We start from the raw sequence: 14,885 nt of genomic DNA, 5'->3' as shown, positions 1-14,885 counted from the left end.
ATTTCTGTTATAAAGGTTACCTTTGGTTAGAATATTAGTTTTCTTTTTGAATATTCAATGCAGTCTTTACCTTATTTTATGTGAGGCTATGTTAATGTCAAAGCTTAATATGCCTTGTTCACTTGCTAAATATAAAGTTGAATTGCTCAACATACAACACACGTTTATCTTAGTACTACCATGCTTTGTTTTTGTTTTTTTTGTATTCTTTGAAGTGCTTCAGAGTACCACGTTAATACATTGGTAAATTATTTTGATAATCATTCAGTATCATGGTATTGCCAACTAATATAATCCCTGTACCTTACCACAGCATACTTTTTGTAAGGGTTCACTAAAACGTTGCAGTGATTTTTCTTCCATTATCGCAAAAAAAAAATTTTTGTTGCTGTTGTATATTTTATTTAAAGAACTTTCACATTACAGAGCAGACAAATAAACAATCACAATACGCTCCCACCCTCCACACACGCTGTGCCAGTAAATGAAAAGGAAAAAACCTGGATAGATTACAGATTACCCTTGTATTAGATGTTTATTCACTATCACATATTTGCATTATGAAATCTTCCCAGAACATTGTGGGTATTCACTGTACTCCTTAAAAGAATATTCCTGATTCAATACAAGTTAAACTTGATTAACAGCATTTGTGGCATAATGTTGATTAGGACAAACATTTATTTTGACACATCCCTCCTTTAAAGAAAGCAAAAATCTGTGTTACAGTGAGGCTTTTACAATGGAAGTTAATGGGGCCAATGAGGCCAACTCAAATTACCTGGGGGCCACTAGCCAGTTGGCATTCTTCATCGAGGGCCAGTTGAACAGTTCATAGATATATATACACACACATACACATACACTGGTGGCTAAAAGTTTGGAATAATGTAAAGATTTTGCTTTTTTGGAAGGAAATTGGTACTTGTGTGGCATTCAACTGATCACAAAATATAGTCAGGATATTACTGATGTAAAAAACAGCACCATCACTATATGAAAAATAATATAAAATCTAGACAGGTCCCATTACCATTTCAAGCCATCACTCCAACACCTTTTCCTTGAGTAATCATGCTAAATTGCTAAATTGGTACTAGAAAATCACTTGCCATTATATCAAACACAGTTGAAAGCTATTATTTAATGAAGCTTAACATTGTCTTTGTGTTTGTTTTTGAGTTGCCACAGTATGCAATAGACTGGCATGTCTTAAGGTCAATATTAATTCAAAAATAGCAAAAAAGAAACAGCTTTCTCTAGAAACTCGTCAGTCAATCATTGTTTTGAGGAATGAAGGCTATACAATGCTTGAAATTGCCCAAAAAAACCCTGAAGATTTCATACAAAGGTGTACACTATAGTCTTCACAGAGATTAATGTAACACATCATAAGAAAATGTTTCACTGCTGTTCAAATATACTTTGAATCGCATCATTTACATTTATAAATGTTTTCCATCTGAAATGACTAAAAATTTAATGAAACAAATGACAATAAAATGCAAAGTAATCTCTTCAGTAAAATACTTTTTGAATGTAACTGTATTCTAATTACCGATGATTTAAATTGTAACTGTAGTGGAATACAGTTACTTATATTTTGTATTTTAATTAAGTAATCCTGTTACATGTATTACTCCCCAACCCTAACTTTAAGGTGCGTGAGAAGTGCTCGACAAGACAGACACATCTATAGCAAGCGCTACAGGAAGTGTGGGGTGAAAGGTCACTTGAGTATCTGGACAATCTGACAGCTAGAATAACAAGGATCTGCAAAGCTGTCATTGCGGCAGATGGATGAATTTTTGATGAGAACTCTTTGAAGTAGTTTAAGAAGTTCTGAATTTTTTATTTTTCAAATTGTAAAATGACATAAATAACATTTAAAATTACTGACTATACATTGTGATCAGCCGAATGCCACTTTTTTTAAATGAAAGTACCAATTTCTTTCCATAAGAGCAAAATCTGTACATTATTCCAAACTTTTGTCTGCCAGTGTGTGTCTATATATATAGTAATGATCCCTGATATTGCATGTCATGAGAACGGTAGTCCCACTGGAAGTAGCAGTCCCGTTTAGAAATGAGAAACATCAAGAGCTACTTTGATGTAATGGCGAGAAGTTATTTAAATATATAAGGACACAACTTACATAGCAATCAGTTTACACATTTGTAAATGAAATCATTTCAGTTCAGTTGGATGGGAAAAATGCATTACTTGTAGCTGTACAGCGCATCATAAATAGAAATGGAGCGGCCGTCACCTGAAGCCATGTCGCATCAACAGATGCTTCCAATACAGACAGCTCTGTAGATCATGATGGACATGATCTAGTTTTGTTAATTGTGGTATAAGCCATGTGGAATATATTAGGCTATTGTTTAATCATCCTTTAAGAGAACAATGGGCAACATTAAAGACCAAAACAAACATAACAATGTAAAAATTTATTGGATGGCCTGGTTTGAGGATAAACTGTTAACACTCATGCGGGACATATGAAACAATCTCATGGGCCGCATTTGAGCCCCTGTTTTAAATCCTCCAAAAATTGGCCCCAATCAATTTCAATGTAAGTGACTTACTGTAACCTTGATTTTTTCTTTTTTTAAAGAAAGAAAGGATGAGTCAAAATATTTTGACTCATTATGCCACAAATGCTGACAATAACCTTAACTTGTATTGAACCATAATTATTCTTTTAGTGGGCGTTCACTTTGAGCATTCAAAAAAATATAGATTTTTTTTTTAATTGAGCCAAGAGGTCAGCGTGTGACGTTGGTTACACGTCCTCTTGTCATATGGATTCGCAGGTAAGAGTTCACCAAACTTAAACTCTTGTAAGCAGCAGAGTACAAAATTCCATTGCATGAGCTTGCGTTTCTGATGTCCCACATTTAGATGCTTTGAATGGCAGGGAATAGAGCTGTTCAGCCGTGATGTCAATTTGTAGGCAAACCTGGAAGTCTAATTTGCCATGGGTTCCCTCTGGATTTTCCTAGGGGTTTTTATAATGGGGTTTTTGAACTTATGTATAAAATAAGGTCTGTGGTAAATATTACTGGATGATACGTGGACGTTTTATTCTACAACATAAATTACACAGTCATACCTCAACCCATAGATAAAGCCTGAGGGAACCCAAGGCGAATTATCTTCTGGGTTTGTGGACTACAAGCTGACCTGTTCTATAGAGCATGAAGTGTAGTGTAACTGCCCCTTTATCCATTTTCAAAACATGTAAGGAAACGTTCCCAGGTTTGAAAAAAATCTTTGTGGATTCCCCACTATTTCATACTTAATTTTCTCCATATGCAGCACCCTGCTAAGTTTAGTTAACTACATCTCAGATTTTGGAGGAGACTCATATCAAAATGACTTTGAACTCAGTAATTGAAAACATGTTCATCATTGTAGAGGTATATTCAAGTAATTCATTCATCGACCCATTTATGAATTATATAATTTTCTTTTAACATGAGAAACCTGATCTGTTTGTAATATGAGTAGGGCACATGGCTTACTGTTGTAGGCCTGTCTGTTGCCATAGCACACATCACAACAAAAAGCCCACAGTAATTTTCTCTCGCATGGGTTGTGACCTGATATTTCTACCTATTACAATGTCTCAAATCTCATATCTCATATAATCATGACACCTTGATCTTTTTTGCAATGGCACTTCAAACAACCACGCATGGATCAAACCATTCAGGTAAGAGAAAATCACAAGTATTTAACATGAAGTTTTGTTGTAAAGGCCTTCAAAAAAGACCAGTTTATTTGGCTATACTGGGAAAACACAGCTATTTGTGTCGTTGCATGCTACTTTGCTTCGCAGATTATCTAAATGCAACTTAATTACTTTTAACACAGCAGGGCACAACATATCCCCAGTAATTGACTATGCAAAGCTGAGAGACTTGTGCAGAATTACTCAACTTAATGAAAGGTACACGTACTGGGTATAAATGTTTTGGTTGTTTTCATCTGCATTTGAGTTGCTTTTTTGAACTGGTGTTAAACTAGTCTTTAAAAACCCTTTTATTTTTTTTTTCATGAACAATACTTACCAGTGTTGCTTCTCTTCACAGTTGCATTTCTACTGAAGAGGCCCATAAAAAATTCATGAATTCTTACAAAAGAATATTCTTGCGCCCTCAGACATCTTCACAGAGAGCACACTGTAAGAGCAGAATGTGAGTAACTATCAGGAAATTATTGTAATATTAAAAAAATATAAATACAGAAATAAAGTTTATTATGCATAGTTTGCAAATGAATACTATAGTATGCATGTTCAACCAGTCCAGATTTTCAGAGTTTCACCAACGTTCACTGGAGTTTTCACCATAGGTTTGCATTTTTTTACTTAATTGCATTTGCCATATATTAAACAGCTCACTGGGACAGTTTGTCAGGTTGTTGACTCTGCTACTCTTGTTACAGTGCAGGACCACAGCGTTTCCAAGAAGTGTATCATCCAAGCTAAAGTCAGGTCCATAACTAGCTATTTGAGCAGGATAAGTTTCAGGCAACGGTATAATCCTCTAAACTGGAAATGTGGTTTACTCTGCTTTAGAAAACTCAACTCAACTCAACTCAATTTTATTTATACCAAAGTGCTGTACATGGAGCTCCAAAAAATAAATAAAATCACATCAGTCAAGTCAAGTGGCATACATACAGCTTAAGAATGCAACAAGCTAGGGAAAATAAATACATTTTTAAGGCCCCCTGGAAAGAGAATAGAGACGGAGATGATTTTATGACCAATGGAAGCTCATTCCAAAGTCTAGGGGCTGCCACCGCAAAAGCTCTATCACCTTGAGTTTTTAGGCGAGATTGAGGAACTGACAGACACAGCTGATCACCAGAGTGGAGAGACCTTGAAGGTTGATGCAAGCTTATCAAAGCAGAGATGTAAACAAACCTAATGGAGCTCAGAATTAAGCAATATATATTATATTATTAAACTCTCAGAATGCTTGATTATAATTGTTCTATCGCGGCATTGAGTGGTCATATACTTTTGTATAATGACTGTTTTCCAAGGCAAACTGTTTCATATCTCTGGTATCACTCACCATGCTCTTTTTTATATTGAACAATACAACAGAATTCAGTGCAACTAAAGTCTTAGTTCATACACAACAGATGTGAATGATGAATTACATTTGTAAGTTTAGTCTTTCAAATCATTTCGGAAACGATGTATTGAAATCAATTTGATGTGCAATTTAATGAACGCTTCAAAGTACTTAAAATAATGTTCCATTCAATGAAAAGTCTTTTTCTCTTCAAGCTTCTTTTCAAGCTTCCTTAATTTCAGAATTTGGTTATATTGTACAGTGAAACTACATTTCAATTTTGGAATTCATAAAATTGTATTGTACTGTAACTTTGCTGATTGCGTTGGAGCAGTTCTCAACCCTCCTGCAACCCCCTCACCCCCAAATAAAACTAAATGGAAAAGATCTGCGTCATTATACTAAATAATCATATAAAGGACACGTGAGCCGCACCCCTGCAGAGCGTGATGCAAAAACTCAGGGCCTGTCATTCAATTCAGTCCCACTGCAGCTCCACTCAGAGAAGTACTGAGCAATGTTTACAGTCCTCTGGCACCCTGTTGGAGCAGCACAAATTAATGTTCTTGTGGGTAGTGACATATGAGTCATAACTCTAATTGGCTGAAATATAGATCTGCTCTCAGTCAGAACCAGAGTATCTTGTAAAGTACTCGCAATGGAAGGATATTTAAGAGTTGGTTTGAGTGAAAAATGGCGAGTCATTATCTTGTAAATCAATATTAGAGTTGTGGGTAAAAAGGTCGTTCTGATTGAAGGCACTGCTTAATGTGGCTGAACGTTTTAGTTATTGTATGCTACCAGTCAAACTTTTGGCCAGACCTACTTAAGTTTTATTACTTTTTTCCCACATTTTGAAAGAAGCGTTAACTCATTGAACTGTCCATTGGATGGACATTTAAGAATGGTGTAGTGACCAAAAAATGTTAAACATATAAAAAATATTGTATTTTAGATTCTTCAAAGTAGCTACCCTTTTTACACTCTGGGCTTTTTTCACAACCAACTACATAAGATGCCACCTTGGATGCTTTTAAGCAGTAAGCATTGAAGCAGTTTACTTGTATGCATAGATAGATAGATAGATAGACAGACAGACAGACAGACAGACAGACAGACAGACAGACAGACAGACATAGGTAGATAGATTCTTTGAACTTATTACCTGGTAGCCAATCAGCACGCTCACATGTGATATTTCAAGCCAATCAGCTCACATGGTGTAAGCTGATTGGCTAACAGATAACAAGTTCAAAGAATCTATCCTGATGTATCATTGGAGAGCTTATTAACTAATGTCTGTTTGATAAACATTTTAAATTTGCTCAGTTTGCAATTAAGCTGTTTTCACTGCAGCACACTGTGAGAGTTTTCTTTGAAAAATACTCTTTGCTTAGGTGGTTGCTGCATCTGATTTTGACCATGACACATAGAAGTGTGTCTTTAACAAGTTAAGCCATAGCAACATCAGGCACTGGAACAAACTGCTTTCTTATATCATTTCAATTTAATTTAAATAAATCCACATATAGCTAGGCTAAGTCACTAATTAAATAACCCAGTGTTTCCCAATCACTGTGCTGCAGCACACTAGTGTGATTGTTCAGAGCAATGATTAATGTGCAAAAGTGAGCGATATTTAAAGGCATTAAGGGTCTTTCACATGACTTGCATGAGTGCTGCAGAATACTTTGAAGTCTATAAGATGACATCACTTTACACCAAAGTGTTTTTCACACACACGTTTTTGCTTCACCAATAATGTCTTTGAGAGTAGCCTACTAAGCAACAAGAAATATTTACAAACTGTCCAAATTTGTGAAGAGAGATAAAATGTCTCAAAATTTCTTTAAATTATATTACCTTATTGTTTACGAATATCAGAGACCCCACATATTGAACTAATTAACATTAATCTGCTTCATGTGGTGTCTCTGTTGTTCATCTGTTCACTTCAAAAATAAATAAATGCATAATCAGCTATATGCTCGTCCTATAATTTCATGATTAAAGATGAAAATGTGAACGAAAATAAAAGCTATTAAATGTCTCATCATTAAAATATAAAAATTAAAATGACAGGTAATAATAGATTATGACAGAATTTTTACGAACCTGTCCGTCAAAATTACGGACGATGAGAGAGTCTAACTTAAGCATTGTATGTGACTTGTTTATTTTTTGTTTTTGCATAGCCGAATTTCTAACATTACAAGTATACCCAGTACGTGTATGTAAAGCAGTTCAATGGAAAGGAGGAGGCGAGAACCGGCCTGTCAATATAAACAATATTTTAATGATTAAATTAAACAAAGGACAAACACACACACATGACGGACATGTCCTCCCTCGTTCTCTCAGGCAGGGGAGACCCCGGCATGACGTACATCACCCCCCTCTTTCCCTGGGGGAGGGCGTGCCCTAAGCCCTGTCTGCCGGCAGGTCATCCCCATCTACCTGGATGAGGGAGGGGACAAGGGGAGGGAAACAGAAATATATAAAAATGGGGGGGGGGTACCTCCTGTAACAGTGTAGTACCCCCCAAAAAACACTGTACAATTTAAACGAGAGGGAAAAGGCCAACGTGGATCGGCAGTGAGAGAGAGATGAAAAAAAAAAAACATTCAGACTGAATGCCCTGGCACATTCTCGGGGAACAGAAGGGGTCTCCCCTGCCCCTGGCAGCGGTTTCAGTGGCCGGAAGGGGACTCCTCCGCCCCTGGCAGCGTCCCTGACCGTTCCATGCGGTCGGTTAGGAGCCCCTTCTCCCCTCGCAGTCGGCGGCCATTCCTCCGCTTCCAGGTGGCCGGGCTCCTCCGACCCCTGCAGACACTGCTGCTCCCTTGGGGTGGATGGTAGTGGCGAGAACTCTACTACGGCGTATCCCTCCTCCTTCCCAGATTTTGGCACCAGTGTAAAGCAGTTCAATGGAAAGGAGGAGGTGGGAACCGGCCTGGCGATATAAACAATATTTTATTGATTAACTTAAAAGACAAACACACATGACGGACATGTCCGTAAACAATCTCTCTCTCGTCGCACCACTGTCCGCAATCGGCCTTTATCCCTCTTGGAGGCTTAATTAGCCTGATAAGGGACCGGGTGTGTATAATCACGACCCCGCCCTCCGCCCTGTCACAGTGTATTTGTACATTTATACCCAGTACGTGTACCTTTCATTAAGTTGAGTAATTCTGCACAAGTGTCCGTACACATGACGGACATGTCCTCCCTCGTTCTCTCAGGCAGGGGAGACCCCGGCATGACGTACATCACCCCCCTCTTTCCCTGGGGGAGGGCGTGCCCTAAGCCCTGTCTGCCGGCAGGTCATCCCCATCTACCTGGATGAGGGAGGGGACAAGGGGAGGGAAACAGAAATATAAAAAATGGGGGGGGGTACCTCCTGTAACAGTGTAGTAACCCCAAAAAAACACTGTACAATTTAAACGACATGACCCCGGCATGTGTACAGACACTTGTGCAGAATTACTCAATTTAATGAAAGGTACACGTACTGGGTATAAATGTACAAATACACTGTGACAGGGCGGAGGGTGGGGTCGTGATTATACACACCCGGTCCCTTATCAGGCTAATTAAGCCTCCAAGAGGGATAAAGGCACGTGTACCTTTCATTAAGTTGAGTAATTCTGCACAAGTCGCTCAGCTTTGCATAGTCAATTACTGGGGGTATGTTGAAATAAGCTATGGGCTTTTCAGGTACACATTATAAGTCAGGTCACTAACCGTTAAGACATTCGGCCAAGCAGGCCCAAGTGCACCTAGCTAGCATACACTCGGTGCACATGGCTCTTCAGAGCAGCAGCAGTAGACAAGTATTGGCGGTAGATCAGCTTGTTTGTGGGTAGTGTTTTGCATTTGTGCAGCTTTCCTGCTTTTTTGGGGGATTGGCTCTGTACTTGTTCTGTAGCAGCAGCAGAAGCAGCATAGACCAATATCCTATCAATACGTCATGTCCGCATTAACATGCTAAATCTTTCCAAGAGTTGTCATGACTGAAATTACTAGGTTCAGGCATGAAACTCTGAATGGTGCAAGCCCATGGGTTCTTTGAACTGGTTATCTGTTAGCCAGTCACATGTGCTATGTCAAGCCAATCTGCTCACATTGGGTAAGATGATAGGTCCTTTGATGTGTAATTGGGTAGCCAATTCACTTGCGTACTCTCTCTTTCCATAACGTTTTAAAGTTTGCAAGTATGCCGGTTTCACTGCAGCAAGCTGTGAGTATTCTCTGAAACCCTCCAGTTCCCCAGCTCCACCTGTTTAGATCTGCTAAATGTGGATTGTATTTATGTCTAATTTTGCATCAGGATATCATACATACTTTATGCTGGATGTCTTGTGCTTTCTGAGTGTGCAGCAGAAGCAGTATTTCCACGTACTTAACTCAGTATGTCTGTTTCAGTTCTAGCAGTAGCAAATGGCAGTACTTGCTCTGCAGCAGTGGCAGTGTAAAAGATCTAGTCTGTCAAGGCCAATATCCTATAGATTTTTCTTACCCACATTAACATGCTAAATCTTTCTGAGAGTTGTCAAGACTGCACTATATTTGATCAGGAATATCCTAATATATTACATTCTGATTCAAGAGCACAAAGTCCAGAATTGGCAAACAATAGATCTCAACCTTACAGTGAGAATCACAAGTTCTTCTGTGTTCTTCTTGGCAGACAATCTCCAGTGAGGCTGAGAGTACCGGAGTCCATTCAGGAGGTCATCAGACATCAGCCACATGGAAAACTGGCCCAGGAGTCACTCATGAATCATGTTATCAAAGCCCTTAAGAAACTGTGAGTATTTTAAGTGTGCCTTGTGTCCTTGTGAGTACATTTTGTCGGTAGTTTAAATATTAGCGTAAGGCCCTTTTAATAATACTTAGCATTACATGACTAATATCAAATTTGAAATGTAAGTGGTTTGACAGGCCTGATTTGAAGCTATTGGGGTGAATTTCATGAAGTCTGTTAAAGCTGAAGTGTGTAAGTTTTTCTCTACTCCAGCTAACTATGCAGAGACAGCTGACACAGCAACTTTGATTCAACAAATGGAATGAGTTTGGGTCGGGAATATCTACTTGTTTAATCAAAGGCAGATGGGGGGAGTTTTCGTTAAAGCAGTTTGAAAACAGTGTTTATTTTTGCAATTCCACTTTTAGCTTTAAAATGTCCGGGTCATTGCACTCCAATGCTAAAATGTACAAATAAGAAACTTTACTTTTGCAAAGAAAACAAACCATTATGACTGTATGTATTGTGACATTATTTTCATGACAACTAGGCACATTTTCTCCCCCAATTTTCATTACTGTAATGCGGAAAAGGACGATCTAATTACCGTAATGTGAAATTAAATAATTACATTACAAGTATGTATACATAGTATTTGATGTACTGCCTTGTAAAAGTATTGTGTCTGGACAGGATGTTTCTCATTACTGTATTATAGCAATAAAATTCACCAGTGTGAATAATGAGAATTATTACCACCCGGACACCTCACAGTAATTAAGCATGTGTCCGGTCCACTGACTGTATTCATTCACTCTTTAAGGGATGGTAGACCCCAAAATGAAAAAGCTGTCATTATGTACTCACCCTCATGTTGTTCCGAACCCACATTTTCTTTCTTTTTTCAGTGGAACAGAGAAGTAGTTGTTTGCAAAGATTCAGTCACCATTCACTTTCAGTGCATCTTTTTTTCCATACAATGAATGTGAATGGTGACTGAGGCTACATTCTGCCTTACATTTCAAGTCACATGGACTTTCAAAAACACGAGGGTGAGAAAATGATGACAGGGCTTTTACTTATGGGTGAACAATCCCTTTAAAATCAATCAGTTTATTATTATTATTATTAGACTGACAATTTTTTTTAAATCTATTTTTCTTGTTTTATGTTCCGATATTGATGTCATAAATTGACATTTGAGTGTCTGCAAGCAAAGTTTAAGATGTTCATGTACCAACAGAGGGCAGTCTTTACAGCATTTCAAAATCATCATTGGCAGTATTTCTGCTCAGAGCCACATCCATCCCAGATTTGATTTGTTTAATGCTTGAAATGACATAGTTTTAATTAGTTTTAACCTTATGTGGCAAATTAAAATCATAGCCTTCAAAAAAAATTAAAAACATTATTAAGACATTTTGAGAATTCACTGTTGATTTACATCTGGGAACACTTCATTGACGTCCCCAATGCATAATACAGGATGAGGCTAATCTCTTGCCAAAACATCTCTGCATTATCTTATAACATTATATTAATTCATATTGATAGGCCTTGTTTCACTTTCCTGCAGACACAGTTTATTATTGTGAGAATGTCAGAGATAAAGGGGATGAGAGAGTGAGAGCGAGAGAGCGAGAGCCATTTAACCTTCTTTGGCTCTCATATGCACCAGCAGGGAAATGTGGGATTGGAGATCCCAAACAGTATTTTCTCCTCTTAAAATATGTTACATGCAGGCCTGTGAATATCATTCTTGATGGAATCTCCCCCATTAATCTACTTAACTTCCTTGGGATACAGTACTATGCTATATATTTGTATTAGCTGTGTTGGGCAGACAGACTGCAGAGATACAGGAGAGAAGATATGGTGATTTTTTAAGGGCGGATTGGCACTGGAAATGGTACATGGGTTAGGGCCCTATTTCAACACAAGTCTATGGGATATTTCTCCTGTTTTATCATTTGCGAGTTAAATTTCATAAGTCTGATAGCTTGGGAAATACACACCTCTCCTTAACAAGCCACACAATTTGAGGTATCATTTATGCCAGTAGAACAAACATTGTTCAAGTGTTACGTGCCAAAGTGTAATGCTTGGGGTAAGAGGTTTGTTTAAATCCCTTAAGTACCTTAAGTATCAGCAACAGTAACAGTGATGCTTGCAGATCCATAGTCACACCATACCATAATAGAAGCTTGCAGTAGTGCACCATGTTAGAACCTAATCAGTGTGTATACTGAGCACTCAGTAAATGATAGATGGGCTATGCCTTAAGCAGAGTTAATGGAGGCAGATGGCAGAGCATTTCTCCTGGTCTGCTCCATCACTTTGATGTGCTTTGCATGCTTAGCTATAATAAGGGGAACATGGATCACATATAGAGAGTTTCTTGCATGGACAGCTGGAACCAGCACTTCCTGTGATGCCCTCCATGTAGTTAAATTGACAGTACCTAAAGGGTTTGCTGTGCCCTTGTAGATGGCATCTGTGGATCCTGCAAAGATCTTAATGCTTTTTAATGTCTTCATGGTTTTCTTTTTCCAAATCAGTGTCTAGATATCTGGGTCATGTATGCCAATTGCCACCGGGGGAATATGTTTGAAAGATGTGAGCTGGATAAGAGAAATAGGTCACAATTTTATTCGATTTGGGAGATGGAGTCTTCTCGTTCCTGTGAGGATCTGCCGTGTGACATTCTGCAAGCTGTATTGTGAAAAAATCTCAGCCATGTGGAAATGAGATTAGAAAGGGTAAAAAATTTTAAGCCTACAGCGGTAGACACTCGACGGTGCCATAGGAACCACTATAAATGATGAATGAGGGTCCAAGGATTTGTTTTAACGGTAAACAGACCAATTTACTAATCACTGATTTGGTTTAAAGTCAACATTAAATTAAAATGTACCCTATTTGTAATGGACTTTCCTGGTCTTATTTTGCATGATTCATTGGCACACAAATGGCTGTGTTCACATGCTTATGTTTAATGTTTTTGGCCTAATTTTTCAACCTCTTCCAACCACCTGGTCCAAATCTGGTATGTAAAGCCCACATTTCACAATCCATTTTTTATTATTATTGAATATCCTGTTTCACCTGGAAATACGTGGTCCAAAAAGCCGAGACCACTTATTAAATTTTTTTTGTGCCATTTTCCTAATTATATTATTAGCAATTTTAATGGAAAGTTTAATAAAAAAATATATGAATTTTAGAATTTATTTGTATTTAGTATATTTCATCCTTTTGTTTTAATGCCAGCATGCACGTAAACTGGCATGCACTCCACAGGTTTGTGCAAAACCCGATGATCCATTTTATCCACTATGTACAAAGTTAACATGGCACGATTTTTTAATGAATGGTGAAACAATTTTGAAAAATGGTTTTGAATCTCACTGTACATCAGATTACGGAAGTAAAACATTTCATGTGGATTTTTACGTGGATGGCATTTTATGACTTTTATTCTTTGCATAGTAGGGTTAGGGGTAGGGCGTGTTATGTGTGCGTTTTATTGTTTGGGCCTCAATTCTTTGCTCGGATAACTGTTTTCATCTAATAAGAACGTTTAGAACTCACCTGAAGGTCATTTGGTCAAGGTCATCTGGTGACCCTGTGTGTGTGTGTGTGTGTGTGTGTGTGTGTGTGTGTGTGTGTGTGTGTGTGTGTGTGCACACTCCTCAATGTATATTTGTTTTCTTTTATGTCTTTACATCTGCTCTTGTCATCAAGCCAGTTTTCCCTATCCAGGTCTCTTGGGGAGCAGGACTAACTGTGCTGGCAAAGCACGCACACACACATACATGCACACATACATACACATATACACACTTCCTCTAGCACACTGTTCCCATGAGAGCCTGTCTCTCTGCCAGCTCTGGAGGCAGGAAGTGCTTGGCTTCCCTCCGTGCTGGCATCGCCCATGTAGCTCTACATTCAGGAGGCCATTGTAACAGGCAGAGCAGTGCAGGGAAATGCATTGATCAGGGGGGGGATTACTCCAGGAACCAGCGGAAGACGTTCAGCTTATTTTACGAAGGAAGCCGGCCAGCACAACCTGCTTTGTGTGCACTTTCTGGCTTTATTTTCGTTACAGTTCATGTATTTATTTTGCTCTGTGATTTCAGGGCTCTGACACCAGCCGAAGACTTTCCATTTTCCCACCATCCTTCTGTATTTCCTGGGGATGTGTGCTAGACAGAGAAACAAGCTTTGACCCAGAAAAGGTTTCAGTGTTACCTGCAAATCAGGCCAAATTTGAGGCAGCTGTTTTGCACTGATGCCAGACTTATCATTTGTTATATTTAATCATATTTTTGGTTTGCATCCATCAAGATTCAAATAAAAAAGAAATTATGAGAATAGGGTGTTTGCTTGATAAAAAATTATTTATACGGTGTTACCTTCATCATAATTGCCCCACAATCAAGTGAGTACTCCAATGACTGCAAGGGTTCAGGGTGGCATTTGAGACAAATTAGATAGACCAGTATGAATTTTTCAGGGTGGTTTATTCTGGATAGTGCTCCTTTGGTTGGAAGTTGGTCTTCTGATGAAGCTTTTTGACCAACGAAGTCTTGTTGGTTAAGCTAGTTAAAGGAATAGTTCTGCTAGTTTAAAAAATATATCTGTGATATTCATTAAAACATCTCATTTTCTGTTTTGCATTAGAGAGAAAGTCATATGAACCATTGTTTTGACCCTTCCATGCATTTGGCAATCAAGTAACACTATAGTACTTTGCGGGTCAAATTGACCCGGCTTGTTAAATCAGATTAATCATAGTGTGTGTGTGTGTGTGTGTGTGTGTGTGTGTGTGTGTGTGTGTGTGTGTGTGTGTGTGTGTGAGCATGTATTTATCACATTTTGGGGACCAAATGCCCCCATGAGGATAGTAAAACCCAAATATTTTGACGTTGTAGGGACATTTTGTCGGTCCCCATGAGGAAAACAGCTTATAAATCATACTAAATGATGTTTTTTGAAAATGTAAAAATGCAGAAAGATTTCTGTGAGGGTTAGGT

The 14,885-nt window shown here is 38.3% G+C and overlaps 1 protein-coding gene across 2 annotated transcripts in view; it reads left to right on the top strand.

Annotated features, from left to right (window-relative positions):
• Positions 1-3,584: 3,584 nt before the first annotated feature.
• Positions 3,585-14,885, top strand: part of cnbd1 (cyclic nucleotide binding domain containing 1) — a 64,726-nt gene continuing 53,425 nt past the window's right edge. The window contains exons 1-4 of one of the 2 annotated variants that reach the window (XM_052114282.1): positions 3,618-3,724; positions 3,886-3,961; positions 4,104-4,208; positions 9,793-9,912. In XM_052114282.1, coding sequence (XP_051970242.1) covers positions 3,685-3,724; positions 3,886-3,961; positions 4,104-4,208; positions 9,793-9,912 — 341 coding nt within the window. In that variant the 5' untranslated portion in view covers positions 3,618-3,684. Of the gene's footprint in view, positions 3,725-3,885; positions 3,962-4,103; positions 4,209-9,792; positions 9,913-14,885 lie in introns of both variants that reach the window. The other variant, XM_052114283.1, reaches the window with a different exon arrangement.

The sequence above is a fragment of the Xyrauchen texanus genome, chromosome 41, assembly GCF_025860055.1.
Source record: "Xyrauchen texanus isolate HMW12.3.18 chromosome 41, RBS_HiC_50CHRs, whole genome shotgun sequence".
In the NCBI taxonomy this organism is placed as follows: domain Eukaryota; kingdom Metazoa; phylum Chordata; class Actinopteri; order Cypriniformes; family Catostomidae; genus Xyrauchen; species Xyrauchen texanus.
This window is presented reverse-complemented; position numbering and strand designations above follow the sequence as displayed.